At 35.4% G+C, this 14,887-nt stretch overlaps 1 protein-coding gene across 1 annotated transcript in view; it reads left to right on the top strand.

Moving 5' to 3' along the window:
* KIAA1324L (KIAA1324-like ortholog) overlaps window positions 1-14,887 on the top strand; it is a 215,538-nt gene that overhangs the window by 102,336 nt on the left and 98,315 nt on the right. The window contains exons 3-4 of the mRNA XM_006834333.1: window positions 5,969-6,164; window positions 12,806-12,953. Coding sequence (XP_006834396.1) covers window positions 5,969-6,164; window positions 12,806-12,953 — 344 coding nt within the window. The remainder of the gene's footprint in view (window positions 1-5,968; window positions 6,165-12,805; window positions 12,954-14,887) is intronic.

Consider the following 14,887-nt stretch of genomic DNA (forward strand, 5'->3'; position numbering starts at 1 on the left):
TTCTGGTTAGCAACTGCCTGCTTAACCACTGTCTCAATAGGGCTACTTTTTGCTTCCTATGATGGTTTAAAAAACTAGCAAGGAAGTCTGGATAATATTATAACATGGCTAGGGAGTGTTGTTTTAATTAGAACTAATGTCATTTGACTTCTAGTTCAGAGTTGTTGTTGTTTTAAAACTTCTTTTTCATTTCAAATAAAGATGGGGGATTTTTTTCTCAGCTTAATCACAGTAAAATCTTTTAGAGCATGGTAATGCAGGGAATCTGGTAGAGTCTTGGGGCCTTATTCTGCCTTAGCGACTGTAGAAAAGCTGAACTAACTTGCCTAAGGACACACAGATGAATAAATTTGGGACTTAATTGGGAGCTTTGGGACCAGATACCCTCAAAACCTCTATGGTCATTCTGAAAGTCTTAAGAGTTATGATTACATATCACATATTTATTAATTCTATGATGAAATCATGTTTCAGCCTATATTCCTCAGACCCTGTAACTTGTGAATTATAGTGGAGACCTAACCTATCTTCTTAATGGTCACAAATATTCACTCCTGATAGGCACATTGCAATGTGTGAGACACTAGAATTTGGACTGTTTTCCTCTTCTAGCCTTAAATTGAGCTTGGCAGACAGTTGATGTTCTTGTAGCAAGTCTTCATGGCTGCCTTGCATATTTTGATAAGGGAAAAGCCGTTATGATATATAATAATAAAATCTTCCCAATAAGGTGGAACAAAGATTCCTTCAGCCAAAGGGGTTGGGGTGGCGAGGGAGAAGGGAGTAGACTACTGGCTTAATATGAATCAGAGAGCATCAGCAGGAAATGGCCTATTTTAATGTACAGTTTTAGGTTCCTCCTGTCTCTCACTTTCATTTTCATAAAATTATAGATACAATGAGTATTTTATTCTTTCACAAATAATTTCACAAAGAAGTTATAAGCATATTTTTTAGAGTGCTCTCTTCAGGACTGGCACAGGGAGGGAGAAGAACTGAGATTTATTTGCTGGGTTCATTGTGCTGTTCAGTTTCTCTTACATGCTATTCTTGCCTGCTTTTTGTTTATTGTGAGACCTGGGTGGCATTTAAAGGGCTAATGATCTTATAATGATAATTCATTGGCTAAATGAGTAGTAATGATAAAATTTTTCATTTTCTTTTGATATCCACAAGCAATATATTATTTCCCCAATTTTGTACTGCCCATAAAGGCAACAGTTGTTAGAGTATCTTTCTGGTGTAGTCACTAACATAAGATCTATAGCTCTGTTGTTATTAAATGCAGTCAAGTCAGTTCCGAATAGTGACCCTGTACAGGGTTTTTGAGGCTGTATCTTTGTGGGAGCAGAAAGCCTTGGCTTTCTCCCACAGAGTGCCTGGTACTTGAACAACTGACCTTTTCGTTTACAGTCTAGTGCTTATCTTACAGAGTCACTACACTCATGGTCTGTAACTTTAATCTTATTTATTTTATTTAAATGAAGTGACCCAGTTGGTGTGGTGCTGTGGGTTAATGTGCCAGACTGCAAAGTTGTTTGAACTGCAAGGTCAGTGGTTCAAGCTCACCAGCCACTCCTCTTCTGAGGAACCTATACAGGCTCATGTGGAACCTGTACAGAGATCAAGAGGCGAGACAGTTGTTCAAAGAGAACAAAGGGATAATGCATGTTTAAAATCAGGAAAGGTGTGTGTCAGAGTTGTATCCTTTCACCGTATTTATTCAGTCAGAGGATATAACTCCAGAAACTGGACTAAATGAAGAACTTGGCATCAGGATTGAAAGAGGATTCATTAGCAACCTGCAGATGACACAATCTTGCTTGCTGAAAATGAAGAGGACTTGAAACATTTACTCATAAATATCAGAGATTACAACCTTCAATATAAATTACGTGTTAACATAAAGAAAGCAGAAATCCTTACAAATGGACCAATAAGCAACATTGTTAAAAACAAAGAACATATTGACGTTGTCATGGATTTCATTTTACTTGGATCCATAATCCATAATCTATAACCATGGAAGAAGCAGTCAAGAGATTGAAATGACTTATTGCATTGGGTAAATCTGTTCCATAAACCCTCTGCCATTGAGCTGATTCTGATTTATAGCAACCCTATACAGAAGATCTCTTTAAAGTGTTAAAAAGCAAAAATGTCATCTTGAGGACTAAAATGTGCCTGACCCAAGCCAATATGTTTTCAGTCACTTCATGTGCATGTGACTAAAGCAGATTGAAGAAGAATTGTTGCCTTTGAGTTGTGAGGTTGATGAAGAATATTGAATGTATCATAGACTACCAGAAGAATGAACAGATCTGTGCTGGAAGAAGTACAACCACAATGCTTCTTTGAAAGGATGGTGAGACTTTGTCTCATGTATTTTGAACATGTTATCAGGAGAGACCAGTCCATGGGGAAAGACATCATGCTTGATAGAGGGTCCGCATAAAAGACAAAGACACTCAACTAGATGGATTGGCCCCAATGGCTGGAACAGTGGACTCAAACATAACAATTGTGAGGATGACACCGGACTGAACTGTGATTAGTTCTGATATAAAAGCATCAAGTTAGTGGCAGATGCTGTTAAGGAAGTCTGTGTCCCAGATCTTTGGATTAAATGAGTGATTGTAGCTAACGTGTATTATGCTAGACACAATGCTAAATGCTGTATGTGGATTATCTTGTTTTTTTTTTTTTTTTTTTAACCCACAACAGCTCTTTGTGATGAGTATTATTACCATTCTAAATTACAGGTAAGGAAACTGAGGTGTATAGAAGATAGTAACAATAAAATATTTTGGGAAAGTGAGTATTAGGTATAATACATTACAAATTATGCAAGCTATCAGTGGGTGGAAATGATTATTGCTTTTTGATGTACATAAACATTATTTAAGAGTTTAGGACAAGAAATGAAGAGTGCATGATGTATAATAATTCAGTTAGAATTGCTTGTGTTTTTGCTTTTGTTATAATAACAATCGCCTGAACTGAATTTTCTTTGGGGAACCAACCTTGGACTAAAGCAGACCTGAATTTGAATATCAGTTTTGCTACTTGAAAACTGAGTGCTTTTAATTAGTTCCTTAAATGCATTTCTCAGTTTCTTCATCTAATTAATGGGGACAATATCTTTCTTCCCTCACAGGTATATCATAAGTATTGGTAAAATATAAACCCAGAACCTCATATGTAACAAATACTCAATAATTAAATTTCAACTTTATTTCTTACTTTTCCATTTGTCATTAGACAGGGAACAACTTTGAAGGCGTTGGGGATATTCTTTATGATTTTAACAAGGCAGAAAATCCTCTCTAAAATAACATAATTGTGTTTATAAAACAAGTTTCACAAATCCATTCTCTTTTTTAACTTCTAGAGTCCCTTATAAAATTTATCATAAAATATTATTTTGTATTGATTAAGTTAAAAGTTAAATTTTGGACACCAAACTGTCTCCCAAGATAACTTTGTTTTAACAGATCATGAATACATATCTTCTACTTTGTGGACTGGGTAGTCTGTTCCAACTCTTCGATTCTGTCTTTGTAGTTTGAAAGCAATGGAAATAATTTATAAGTGAATGCTTGTGCCTGTACTTCAGTAAAACTTTGTTTGCAAAATAGGAATTCTGGTAGATTTGTAGTTTACTGAATGTTGGCTTCTGCTTCATGTTAGGGAAATATTGTCTGAATCCAAGTTTGCTAAAAGATCTATAAATTGCTATATGGTTGTTGCTCCCAATTGGATTCTGACTCAGTTAATCCCCATAGTGCAGAGCAGTACTAAGTCATGGGGTTTTCAAGGTTGTGACTCTTTAGAAACAGACCTTCAAACCTGTCTTCTGAGGTACATTGGGATGGACTTGAACTTCCAAATTTGGGGCAGTAGTCAAGCACTTAACTATTGGCACCAACTGAGAACTCCTTTGAAAGAACTCATTGTATGGGATGAAATTGAAAACAGCACCTCAAAGGCTATATAGGATGCTTAGAGGGAAATGTTTTTGCTTTTGATATAACAACAATTGGCTGATTTGAATTTTCAATTGGAGGAACAAATTGGAAGAAGAGGTGAGAATGGCTGAACATTTGTAGAATGTAATCAATATCACAGGGAGGAACTTTGTTGCATTGGTGTGTTTTGCATGTATATATTGAACAACAACAAAAAGACCCATAAACTGTGAAAGTGAAATAAATATTCTTCAGTTACTATGTTTCTCTCTTTCTTAATAATAGTATATATAGAGAAATTGCTATATGCCGGGCACTGTTCACACCTTTTTACATTATATTTTATTTTTCAATAGGCTTAGGAGGCTGTTTTGGTTATAATTTCATTTTTCAAAACAGAAACTAAGACCTAGAGAAGCGAGGTCACTCACCTAATATCACAAAATTCAGAAATGACACCCTCTGGTTCCAGGATAGTTTTGACACTGTAGCCTACATGCAATATTAGCATTTGGCTCCTAACTGAAAGAAAGATTGGTGATTCAAATGTTCCCACGGCTCCTTAGGAGAAAGATGTAGCAGGTGGCTTTTATAAAGATTTCAGCCTTGGAAGCTTTGGAAACAGTTCTAATCTGTTCTATAAGGTCAATCAATATGAGTTGGAAGTGGCTGGATGGCATTAAAAATTTTTTTTTTGCTGATGTTTTACTAATGATAGGTTGTTGGTTCAAGAGTTAGAAGTTCACTGTACAGTATCTGTATAGCCTTTCTGGAAAAAGGGCATGAAAGAATACCAGCATTATATATATATATAAGCATGAAGAAAAGCACTGGATAAATGAGATGGGTGTGAATTTTAACTTTTAATTCCTTAATTAGTTTTTCAAAATTAGCTTGTTTTTATTTCTGGCTAAGTTTTCAGATGTAATCTTGAGAAGTCTACCAAAATGTGAGGCTTTGTTGCTTCATTCTCTGCTGGGAAATTTGTTTTTCTTCACTGGACCATTTGGAGGTTTTATTTTGTTCTCTTTTCTTTAATATCCTGATTAAAGGATTATAAAGCCATTTAACAGGGTTGAGTCATTAATTCCACCCAGAACACAGTACCACATACTCAGGGGCATTGGTTTGCATTTGTTGAATGAATAATAACATAGCAGAACTACCTTTTTTCTGTAACTGTGTAGACTGTTCTTAACATTGCCCATAATCTCTGGGTACAGTCTTTAAAATTAGCACAACACTTGACAACAGTAAGAAGATAGGTTGGGGAAATTACCTGACTGGGGTTGTGAATATTGAACAAGTGGCCTTGTTGTCATATTGGGCACTGTTCTCTTGTGACCTCAGAATAGAGGTATTTGTAATGCTATTGCATTAGAAACACAAACTTTTAATGACTGCTGACTTCAGAGTGAAGGTACTTATAATGCTATTGCATTAGAAACTCACACTTCTTGCCCCCTTTTTGGATCAGCAAACATGTATTTGGGCTTAGTTGGTTCTAGATACATTTAGGAACTGAAGATAATGATCTTTGTTTTCTGAGAACTCAGAGTCCAACATCAACTGGTAATTGGTCTATATATATTAAATGTGTCAATGAAGTCATCATAAAGAGAGAACATAGGAACATTGAGGAAGGTACAACTGACTGCCTAGTGGGGTCATGGTGCTGTTGTCATGAAGAGTTAGAAAAGGGAGTTTTACAGGGAAAGAAGATGATTGGGTCAGGATCTTCAGGGAATGAGGAATGCTGAATCATGAAAGAGAATAAAATATTTGGGGAAGGATATGAATTTTGTTACAATTGGAAGAGGATGGGACAAGGGATGAGCCTGTCAAAATAGGTTGGAGCCAGATGGCCAATGTGATAAAGGCATCATTGGAAGATTTCAATTAGGGTGTGACATTATCTGAACTTATAAAAATAATTCTGGTGAGAGTGTGAAAGGGGAAAATACTGACAGGGATGGGTTGTTCATTCTTCTGCCTTTCAGCTTTCTCCTGTGCTTCTGGAGAGTATCTAGAAATGAAGAACCAGGTTTGCAGTAAGTGTGGTGAAGGCACCTACTCCTTGGGCAGTGGCATCAAGTTTGATGAATGGGATGAATTGCCAGCAGGATTTTCCAACGTGGCAACCTTCATGGACACTGTGGTGGGGCCTTCAGACAGCAGGCCAGATGGCTGTAACAAGTAAGAACCCAAAGGAACTGTGGATCTTGACTGAATACTTGAGAAAGGTGTACTTGTTCTTTGCTAGAAATAAGTTGAGAATAATTTTGTTGATTATATTAAAGAAAAACGAATTGCAAGAATCTTAGTTTTTGGACAGTTGTTAAAAATAATGGACCTGTGTTTCCATGTGATTCAAATAATTTCTTCTGGGATGTTATAGGGACAATGTATAAAAATACAATAAAATGTAAGGAAACAAATTAATTTCCTAGCAATATAGAGCTACACTCAAGGCAGTGATGTTTCTAAAAACCTTTTTCTATACCCTTTAATAATTTTTAATGGGCAATTTCAGATAGTCTTTTTTGGATAACCTTCAAATAGAAACTTGATTATCTTAAGTGAAAGAGTGGGTTAAGCACTTAAGTTCGAAAGTGTCTTTGTTTTATGCTTACCTCTGTAGTTGTGAATGATTAGCTTGACCTATGACAGTGCTGGAGGAATGTTAAATTGCTTTGAGAAAAACAGGAAGGGGCTGTACCCATTCCTGCTTTCGTGCATTGATTATGTAACATAACCAGTGGTTCATTGATAGAATTCTAGCCTTCCATGTCTTAGTCCTGCGTTCCATTCCCAGCCAGTTCACCTTATGCACAGCCACCCTGTGTAGTGCTGTGGGTTCATGTGCTGGACTGAAGGGTTGGTTTGAACCACAAGGTTGGCTGTTCAAGCTCACCAGCCACTCCTTGGAAACCCTATGCAGGGTCGTTATGAGTTAGAACTGACCTGACAGTACTTAACAACAACAGCAACAACGTGATAGATTAGGAAGAAAGGTTTGATAGTCTATTTTCAGAAATCAGCCAATGGATACTTATGAGTCATAATGCTCTGTTCTTCCAGTCATTGGGAGGATGCAGCATTTTGTTCTATTGTGTACACGATTCCCATGAATCAGGGTATGTTAGCTAGCAACAAAAACAACAAGAAGCATACCAAGGAATTAGTTAGCTGTGCTAAAAGGAGATATGTTTTGTTTTCTATCGTCCCCTGTCCTCTTCCTCTCCACTTCCCCTTAATTATCCTCTCTCTTCCTTCCTTCGTTTCTCCTGTTTTATTATTCTCAAGCCCAGAGAACTCTTCCTGCTGATACTAGTTTAATTGACATTTTATTTTATAGGGTTGTAGCATTAGAAATAATAATTTATTTATAATAATAACTGTGCTTCTGAAGAGTATCTAGAAATGGAGAACCAGGTTTGCAGTAAGTGTGGTGAAGGTATGTGTGTGTGTGTGTGTATATATGTAACACTTTGTATTCCTTAAAGGAAGGCACTAGGAAGATATTATGGAACCTTTTTGCTTTGTTGGGCAGAAGATATTGACATGGCATTGTTCATTAAGCAAATAAACTGAATGATAAGTAGAAAGGTTTTCATTTTATTGCTTTTAATTCTAGTTTTCTCAAAGTGTAACATTTAGTCTAATATTGCTATGATTATTTTCCTTACATCTTTTCTTCCACACATTCTGTCTTGTATTCTTTTTGCTTCATTTTAGTTGACTGGATCGTATAGGAGATGCTTAAAATTTACAAGAAACAAGCAAATAATTTCCCAAAATGGTTATATTATTGTATAGTTCCACCAGCAGTGTATTAGAGTCTTAGTTTGCCAGCATCTGTATGTCAAATTCTTAAAAATTTTTAGTGATTCTAACGTATGTGTGAAATGATATCTCCTTATGGTTTTCATTGAAATTTCCCTGCTGAGAACATTTTACGTGTGCTTTTTGGCCATTTGTTTACCTTATGTAAGGTATCTTTTAAATGTTTTGCCCATTGTCTATTTCTATATTTTATAATTCGGCTGTAGGAGTTCTGGGTATATTCTGGATGCAAGTAATCATCATGTGTGTATTTAGTATAGATTACATACACACACATCTATATATGTGTCATGTCATTGAGTTGATTCTGGCTCATAGTGACCCTACAGACCCATAGGACAGAGTAGAACTGCCCTCATATGAGGGTTTCTCAGGCTGTAATCTTTATGGGAGCAGATCACCAAGTTTTTTCTCCCATGAAAAGGGTGGAGGGTTTGAACCACTGACCTTTCAGTAAGCAGTCAGATGCTTACCCACTCTGTCACCAGGTCTCCTTATATGTATATGTAATGTATAATATTTCTTCCTAGTCTATAGCTTGCTATTTCATTTTTAAAATAGTAATCTTTGATAATTAGGAGCTCTTACAGTTTTTTTTTTATAGGTTCCTAGGGTCATGCTGTAGGATAAGCACTGGACCGAAAAGTAATTTGAACCACAAGGTCAGCAGTTTAAACTGCTCCTTGGAAACCTTATACAGATTCACTGTAAGTCAGAATGGACTCGATGGCACTTAACAACAACAACAACAATAATATAGTTCATTTAAAATTTGTCTTTTGAAATTTAAGATTTGTTTTAAGGCTTAGCATCTGGCCTGTCTTAGTTAGCATTCCATGTGCAATTGAAATGATTGAGGATTCTGCATTTGTTACATATGTTGTTGTTGTTGTTACGTGTTGTCTAGTCAGTTCTGAATCATAGCAACCCTTTATAGAGTTTCCAAGGAACAGCTGGTGAGCGTGGACCATCAACCTTGTGGTTCAAACTGACCTTGCAGTCCAGTGCATTAACCCACAGCACCCTAAGGTATTGTGTTGTATAAAAATTAAGTTGGCTGGCAGTGCTCTTCAAATCTTCTATATCCACACTGAGGTTTTTGTTTTGTTTTTTTGTCATTTATTGAGAGAAAGATGTTAAATTCTTCATATATGTTTGTGGATTTTTCTATTTCTTCCCCTTTGTTTCTGTCAATTTTGCTTGTGTTTTATTCTTCTATTGTTTGGTGAAAGTTGCTCTGGTAGCATGGTGGTTACTAGTCGGGCTGCTAACCTCATGGTCAGCAGTTCGAAACTACTAGTGGTTTCTTAGGAGAAAGATGAGGCTTTCTGCTCCTGTAAAGATTTACAGCCTCGGAAAGTCTACACAGGGTCACTATGAGTGGGAACTGACTCCACAGCACATATCTGCTACCATTGTTCTGTGAAAACACATTTAGGATTGCTATATCTAACTAGGAGTCTACGCAGGGTCACTATGGGTCAGAACCGACTCAACAACACTTAACAACAACAAAATATCTAACTAGTAAATGAATCCTTTAATAATTATGAAATGTCCCAGTTTACTCTGACAATAATTTTCCCTTTTACTTGGAGTGTACTGTTGGTATTAATGTAGTTTTCTCATGCTTACTGTTTGCTTGGTTTACCTTTTTCCATCTTTTAATTTTCAAACTGTTTGTGCCTGCATATTTAAAGAAATTTCTTTTAGATAGCATATAGATAGGCTTTGCTTTTGCCCAGTTTGACAGTCTCCTCTTTTTAATTGGGGTGTTATTATATTTAATACAATTACGAATGTAGTAAGGTTTGGTGTGTGGTCTTCTTTTTATCCTACTTGTCCTATGTGTTTTTCTCCTGCTTCCTCCCATCATGATTTATTTTGGGTTATTCTAATATTTGTGGTGCTGTGGGTTAATGCTCCAGACTGCAATGCTGTTTGAACTGCAAGGTTCATGATTCAAGCTCACCAGCGGCTCCTTGGAAGCCCTTTACAGGGTCACTGTGGGTCAGAACTGACACGACAGCACTTAACTACAATAAGAACAATATTTGTTTTTAGACCTATATTTTATTTCTTCATTTGTCTTTTTAGCTGTTTCTCCTCAGATTTTTTTTTGTGTGTGTGTGTGTGATGGTACAAGGATATAAATTACATTACAAATTCTTTCCGTAGTTTAATTAGAGTTATTGTTATACCTTTACATAATATGTAAAAACTTAAAAACAGTATAATTACATTTACAACCTTATGAATTTTTTAATGATTTTCATCTTTATGAATTTTATTTAATATGTATAATAACCATAACTCTATAATTATGTTTCAAATTATCAGCTATGATTTTTAAAATTTAAATGATAAAAACGTAGCTTTTTATACATATCTACATTCCATTTCTGGTGCTCTTTCTTCTTTTCTATGGAACCAAGTATCCTAGAACATCATTGCCTTAAGTCTAGAAAATTGTCTTTACTATTTTCTAATTCAGGTCTGCTGGTGACAAATTCTCTCAGCTGTTGTTGGATACAGACTTTTATACTTTCCACTACCTTCTGAAATCCCTTGGTTGTAATGAACAATTAGCCATTATTTGCCTTACATGTAATGTGTTTTTATTTGTCTGCCTCCTAATAAGAAACTCTGTGAATTTTTGCCGTTTAGCAGATTAACTGTAGTGTGTCTAGGTTTGTGGATTTTTTTTTTTTTTTTTAAATATTTACTCTGCTTCAGGTTTATTGAAGTTCTTGAATTTTGGGATTGATATTTTTCATTAGGAGTCCTGGTGTAATGCTGTATGATAAGCAGTGGACTGCTAACCATAACGTTGACAGTTCACACCACCCAGTGGCTCCTTGGTAACCCTATTCAACATTACTGAGTCAAAACAGTTTGATGGCACTTAACAATTTTTCATCAAATAAAGGAATTTTTTAGCCACTGTTTCATAAAACAATTTTCTGCCTCTTTTCTTCTTACTCCAATTATGTGTTTGTTGTTGTTGTTGTTAAGTGCCAACGAGTCAATTCTGACCCATAGCGACCCTGTATAGGGTTTTGGAGGAGCAGCTGGTTAGGCCACTTAATATTATCTTAAAAGTTGCTGAAACTGGTTTTCCATTTTTTCATCTATGCTTTAAATAATTTCTGCTTATCTAAGTTAACTATGCCTTTCTTTTATAGTCTTCAACTTGTTGTTAAACTACCTAGTGAATTTTTTAAAAAATGTTTTATTGTGAATTATGTGATAGTTTATATGGGAGAACATTAGCTTTACATTCATCCAGTTGTAGATTGTTACATTGCCATGGTTACAATTCCCTCCATGCATCATCAACTAACCAAATGGTACACCCCGCAAGCCTGCCACCTGGTTGTCAGCACACAACCCCTCTCTCTCTCTGGGTCTAGAAATCCCAGCTGCTCCATCTCTCCATCAATACCCTGTGTATTGAGGGGGTGGGAATGATCCTCGCTGTAAAGATTTGTTCCCTCTTTTGAGCTACTGCATCCATAAGTGTATGTCCAGTTCATCAAATTGTTATCAGATTCCTCTTGTTTTCCTCTTCTTTCTTGTATTTGAGCTCTGATCATCCAACCATTGAAGCCAGGTCAAGTGGGTATTATCTGCAAGTGTGGGTGTCCTAGTAAATTTTTTAAATTTTCAGTTCTAGAATTTTCACTTAGTTTATTTTTTTTATAATTTCATTGGTCTTAACATAAATGTAACTCTCTATCAATTTACTTATTATATTATATTCAGCTTTCATTCAATGTTTTTGATTCTATTTGTAAAAGCTATTTAAGTAAGTCTCTAATTTTATTGACTGGCTTTTCTTTCAACAGAGGATTGTATTTTTCCATTTTATTGCCTGTCTAGTAAATTTTGATTGGATCCTGGGCTTTACGAATGTTAAATTGTAGAGAATATGGATTAAGTTTTCTTTATTTAAAGGATTTTGAGTTTTGTTGTGCTAGGTGATTTATATACTAGAATATTACCTTGGTCTCATCAGTCCTGGTTTTATATTTTAGGGTGGGTCTAAATTTGTTTTACATATAGTTATAGGTCATAGCCTTTACTGTAAGGCAGGGATAGGCCAACTACATCCTGTTGGCCGCCACCTATTTTTGTAAATAAATTTATACTGGGATATAGCTGCATCCATTTAAAATATATATTACCTATGACTGCTTTTAAGATATAATGGCAGGGTTAAGTATTTGCAACAGAAGTCAGATGGCCCACAAAACCAAACATATGTCCTAACAGGTCTTTATTTAAAAATTTGTCAATAACTTCCTCTAGATTGTAGCCCTTCCTCCATTGTAACCCTTCCTCCTAGGATTTGGCAACTCTGGAGTTTCACATGAATGTCCAATGTGCTCTTTGAATTTTCTACTCTTGGGTTGGCCTGGTGCTCTATTGACTCCCATTGAAGTCACCTCTCTGATAATGTATCAGCCATGAAGTAGCTGCTTTTTCTAGATTTACACCAAAACAATTGCCAGCAAGTCATTTCTGATTATAGTGATCCTATAGGAAAGAGTAGAACTGCTGCTTAAGGTTTTGAGACTGAGTCTATACAGGGTTGCTATGGGTTGTAACCTACTCAATGGCACGTAGCAACAGCAACACCAGTGTGAAACTCTGAATTATATTTTATGTAAATTCACTTTAAATGTGCTTTTAGTAGGATTATTTTTCTCTCATAGCAAGGGCACCCTCTTTATGTGTGTGTATGTGCATGTAAATGAAACTCCCTAAGTTGTATGATAGAGTCATTCCACCTAAGAACAGTAGAGTTAAGGGGAAATTTGGTTGTCAAGTTTTAGGGAAAAAAGATAAGCTTTATAGCAAAGAATGTTTTGATTTTCTCTCTTGTGCTTTGCTCTTGGAACCCACTTTTGAATCTAGGTTACACTGCTTTATGAACAGAATAGTTTTCTGAGTGCTAATGTGACATGCTCTTGGTTTTGTTTCCACAGTTCTTCTTGGATCCCTCGTGGAAATTACATAGAGTCTAATCGTGATGATTGTACGGTGTCTTTGATCTATGCTGTTCACCTTAAGAAGTCAGGCTATATCTTCTTTGAGTACCAGTATGTCGACAACAACCTCTTCTTTGAGTTCTTCGTAAGGCATTTTGAATTTTGTAATTTGCTTTTTAAGGGATATTCATGTAACATTTTCCTTAATCAAGTGTTCCAATTCTGCCTTGTCTCCTCAGTTGTTTGTGTTAATGGAATCTTTTCAAAGTCAAAGAAAACTTGAAATTTTAAATAATATTTTGTTTTCTGGTTAATGTTAGTATCTTTACTTCTGTACTTTCACCTTAATGAGTAACACTGGACTTGTTTTACTGTGGTTGTGATAATTAGATGACCATTTTGTTAAGGCTTATATGACAAAATTTAAATTTTGATTTTTTTTTTTAGCTATTTTGTTGAAAAGGAGTTTTTAATGAGTTTTTTATTCAAACGGTCTTTGTTTCTTTTTAATTAAATTTTTTTTTTTACTCATTAGAGTTATTTAAATGTATCATGAGTTATATTTTAGAAGTAGAAATGACTATGTAGTTCTCATTCTATGAATTTTGTACAATCTAAAGGAATAAATGAATAGGGTAGTCAGTGTCTCTGGAAACAGGTTAGGTAGCATTACAGAATATAGAATAAAATAAGTTTTCTAACAGAAAAGAATGTTACCACTAAAATTATTTGTTTTAAATAATTTCATTTGTTAGATTAGGAAACTATTTCTAATCTAGCCAATATTTATTGTGGCAGTTACTCGAATGCTTGAGAAAATATGTTCGGATTGACTTCTTATATTCAGCAAATTGTGTATTTTTCAAGGAATGAGGAAGCTTTCTTGTTAAATGTTTCAGTAGTCAAAATTTGGATAATGTACTAATAATTTTAAAACAAATTTCTATTGCTATGAAAATGGGAATTTCTAAATCCAAAGTTTGATAGTAAGAGATACTTTCTATGAAATATGAGCCTTGGATTTGTAGTCAGAAGATTCAGGCTCAGTTCCAAACTCTAGCTATGTGATGTTGGGCAATTAAGTTAACATTCTGTCTCTCAGCATTATCTTCTATAAAGTGGATTATGTGATAACACCCTTTAAAAGGATCCTCCTACCTTTAATATCTTTTGAAGAGTTTAAGATGTTAAGCAACATTAAAAAAGACTGACTTTTAAAGTTAAAGTTTATTTGCTAAACACTTCACTTAGTGAATAATCCTCTATTCATAGGACAATTTGGTAATTTTGCTAAAATTACGCTAATATTAAGAAGTTTCCCCAAATATCCAATATACCTATAAATTCTCACAGCCCCTCCCAAATTGGCAAGATTCACAATCCAGGCAGTCCGATTTCTAGTCTACAAGTCTAAAATTTGGCTGCTTGTAAGAATACACTAAGGTGTTTTAAAAAATACTTAGATCCCACTCTCTGGTATTTTATTTGTTCTGGAATGAAACCTGGGCTTCTAAATTTTTGACATCTCCCAAGTTACTCCACTATAGAGCCAAAGTTAAAAGTGACTGTTCTACTTAATACACTCTCTTCTTTTCAATGGATAGTTCCTCTACAGAACAAGTGTTTCACCTCTTGCTGTCTACTTTGATGAAGTGTTTGATTTTGTATTGCTCCATAAGCCCTTTGAAGGAGCTCTGGTAGCATAGTGGTTACAAATTGGGCTGCCAATCTCATAGTCAGCAGTTCGAAACTACCAGCTGTTCCGTGGGAGAAATTTGGGCTTTATGCTCCTATAAAGATTTATAGCCTCGTAAACCCTGGACCAAGAAGCAGTTGTTTGAACAGAGCATGGGAACACTGAATGTTTTAAAATTGGGAAAGGTGTGTGACAAGGTTGTGTTCTTATTCAACCTGTATGCTGAGCAAATACTACGAGAAGCTGGGTTCTATGAAGAAAAACGTGGTGTCAGGACTGGAGGAAGACTCATTAACAACCTGCGATATGCAGATGATACAGCCTTGCTTGCTGAAAGTGGAGAGGACTTAAAATATTAAAAAGTGAAGATCAAAGAGCACAGC

The sequence above is a fragment of the Chrysochloris asiatica genome, unplaced genomic scaffold (genome assembly GCF_000296735.1).
Source record: "Chrysochloris asiatica unplaced genomic scaffold, ChrAsi1.0 scaffold00010, whole genome shotgun sequence".
In the NCBI taxonomy this organism is placed as follows: Eukaryota; Metazoa; Chordata; class Mammalia; order Afrosoricida; family Chrysochloridae; genus Chrysochloris; species Chrysochloris asiatica.